This window comes from Pterocles gutturalis, unplaced genomic scaffold (genome assembly GCF_000699245.1).
Source record: "Pterocles gutturalis isolate BGI_N339 unplaced genomic scaffold, ASM69924v1 scaffold8870, whole genome shotgun sequence".
Classification (NCBI taxonomy): Eukaryota; Metazoa; Chordata; class Aves; order Pterocliformes; family Pteroclidae; genus Pterocles; species Pterocles gutturalis.
Genome location: NW_010138218.1, coordinates 28,802 through 31,232, shown reverse-complemented (window position 1 = coordinate 31,232; position 2,431 = coordinate 28,802). Strand labels below are relative to the sequence as shown.

General features: G+C 54.2%; 1 protein-coding gene across 1 annotated transcript in view; it reads left to right on the top strand.

The window, feature by feature from the left end:
* LOC104468685 (cytochrome P450 4B1-like) overlaps positions 1 to 2,217 on the top strand; it is a gene marked incomplete at its 5' end in the record, with an annotated part of 3,100 nt that extends 883 nt beyond the window's left edge. Inside the window, 3 exons of the mRNA XM_010082906.1 lie at positions 625 to 689; positions 1,219 to 1,301; positions 2,049 to 2,217. Of these exons, the coding sequence (XP_010081208.1) occupies positions 625 to 689; positions 1,219 to 1,301; positions 2,049 to 2,217 (317 nt within the window). The remainder of the gene's footprint in view (positions 1 to 624; positions 690 to 1,218; positions 1,302 to 2,048) is intronic.
* Positions 2,218 to 2,431: the final 214 nt, after the last annotated feature.

The window sequence follows — 2,431 nt, the reverse complement described above, 5'->3', positions numbered from 1 at the left end:
GCTTCAGAAAATTGTGCTCTCGGACATCATCCATGTCCCTGCTGCCTGCCGCAGTGAAGGCGACAGCCCTGCCCCTGTGACCTGCTCCTCACTGGCACAAGCATTCAGACAGGACTGTGCAGATATTGGCATCCCATCGACAGACTGAGGTCTGGGCTGTACAGCAGCATCCCCCTGACGTCCTTCCTGCCACTGTTGCTACAGGGCAGCCGTGCCTGTGCCGAAAGCCCCTTCTCCTTCTGGCCAAGCACGAGCCCACGGTTCGCCTATTGTGGCAAACTGCAGGTGCAGGGGGACAGGGACTGGTCCCACCCTGACTTGCAGCCTGGGAATTGCCATGTGCTGCCACTTTCCTTCTCTGACTCGGCACACAGCAGGCGGTGTCAGTGGGAGATGATGTGCCTGTGGTGCTGGTGCCTTCCTCATTTCCACTGTTTGCCTTCTTACAACTAAACAACTGGAAAACGCTTAGTTTCCTCTGAAGCTAGTGACAAAACCCTCATTGGTTTCCAGTTGACAGAGAAGACCATGATGATTTAGACAGACCTTCACGTGAGCAGGCTGCAACTTCTCCTTTAGTTTCTTTGTCACTGAGCCCTTTTCTCCTCCTTGATTGCTTTACAGGCAGCATCGCTGCGATAAGCATTTATGCCATTCACAGAAACTCCATGTTATGGAAAGACCCGTCGGTAAGTTTTCTTTTGCCCTTCTAATGATTTTTTCCCCTTGATGCTGTGCCTCTTTGAATGCCCTCTTCACCTGTTAGCAGGAGAGCAGAGCCCCCTTGCTGCTGGGCATCTTTGGCCATGGGAATCACGCTGAGATGTGACCGCCTCGCATTAATCTCGGCCAGCTGTGGCACAGGATGGTCAGGCAGTAGTGTTAGGGCTGGGTGCTGCCCAAACAGTAAGACAAGGTGCTCTGAAGAGCTTGTATAACCAAAAAGAAAGGTGATTTTGCTTAGCCTGCGGGTGGAAAAGTGAATCCCAGCTCCCCAGTTTTCATCATGTCTATGTCTTGTTTGTCTTGGCGACACCACTGCCAGGCTCAGTGGAAAGCAAGGGAATCTGGTGTATGAGTTTCAGTTCATCTCAAATTGAATCCTCTCTCCAACGGGATTGTTCAGAATTTATGGGGTATCACACTTCTGAAGATACCGATTGGTACCTTTGCTCCTTAAGTAATCACTTTTTCTTGCTGTGTATCGTTTATTTCCAGGTGTTCGACCCTTTGCGGTTTTCCCCGGAGAACATCTCTGGCAGACACTCTCACGCCTTTCTGCCTTTTTCTGCTGGAATGAGGTAAAGTGTATTGAACACTGGAGGACCAGTGAGGAGAGAAAATGTGCATCCCTGGAAAATGCTCAGGCCAAGAAGCATGTACTGCTGTTAGAATTGCTGTCAGGGAGGCACTTGGAGTGCTTTCACAGACCTCCACCCAAAGTCCTTGCCCTGCAGCGTTAAATAGCCCATGAGCACATAAGAAGCCTTTGTGCCACAGAGGGGCTCTGGTAGCAGCAGCCACAACGGGAAGGAAATATTTTCGGGCCCCTCTTGGGGACAGGGAAGCAGGTCCCAAAGCTGCTTAGGGTCCTGTTGGCACCACACAGGAGCCTGCAGCATCCTGGGCTCACCTTCTCTCCTCCTCTCCTCGATGCAGAGACCCCATCCCACCCCCCCATCCTTTGCTTCCCTGTTCTCCCCTGCTCCCAGTCCTTCCCTTCGCCCTGCTCTCCCCCCAGCAAGGCAAACACATTGCAGACCCTCCAGCTTGGAGATCCACCACCTCAGCTCAGGGCTGGCCTCTCCTATGGCTTCCCCGTCTCCCCTCCCTCTCCGTGCTCAGTGAACACATTTCCAGTAACTCCCAGTTCTCCCCCATTTCCCCTGCTCAGCCCGTGCCCCTGCTTTTGCCACCCAAAACACTGCCTTAGAGCCGCACAGGGAAGGGTTGTGTGCTGGTGTGAGGGCTGGGATCCGGCTGCGGGGGTTTATCTGTGCCCAGCACCGTGATGGATGGGGTGGCTGAGCTGCTCTGGTTTCCCCCAGGAACTGCATCGGGCAGCAGTTCGCCATGAACGAGATGAAGGTGGCGCTGGCCCTGACCCTGCTCCGCTTCGAGCTCTCGCCAGATCCCGCCAGACCTCCCTGCAAAATACCTCAGATCATCCTGCGCTCCAAGAACGGGATCCACCTCTATCTGAAGAAAATCCGCTGATGCTGGAGAACGTCCTGCCTTTGCCGGAGGGACCGAGCAGATGATGGGACAATGTGTCTCTGGGGCAAAAGGTGCAGGGCAGGATTTGGGGATGAGGATTCCTGATTTCTCTGCTTCTTCCACCAGCTGAAAGCCCTTTTCAGCCTGCGCGCAGGTAGCCTAGGTGGCATTGCACAGACCTGTTGCTGTCTCGGAGCAGCCGGACACAGCCCTG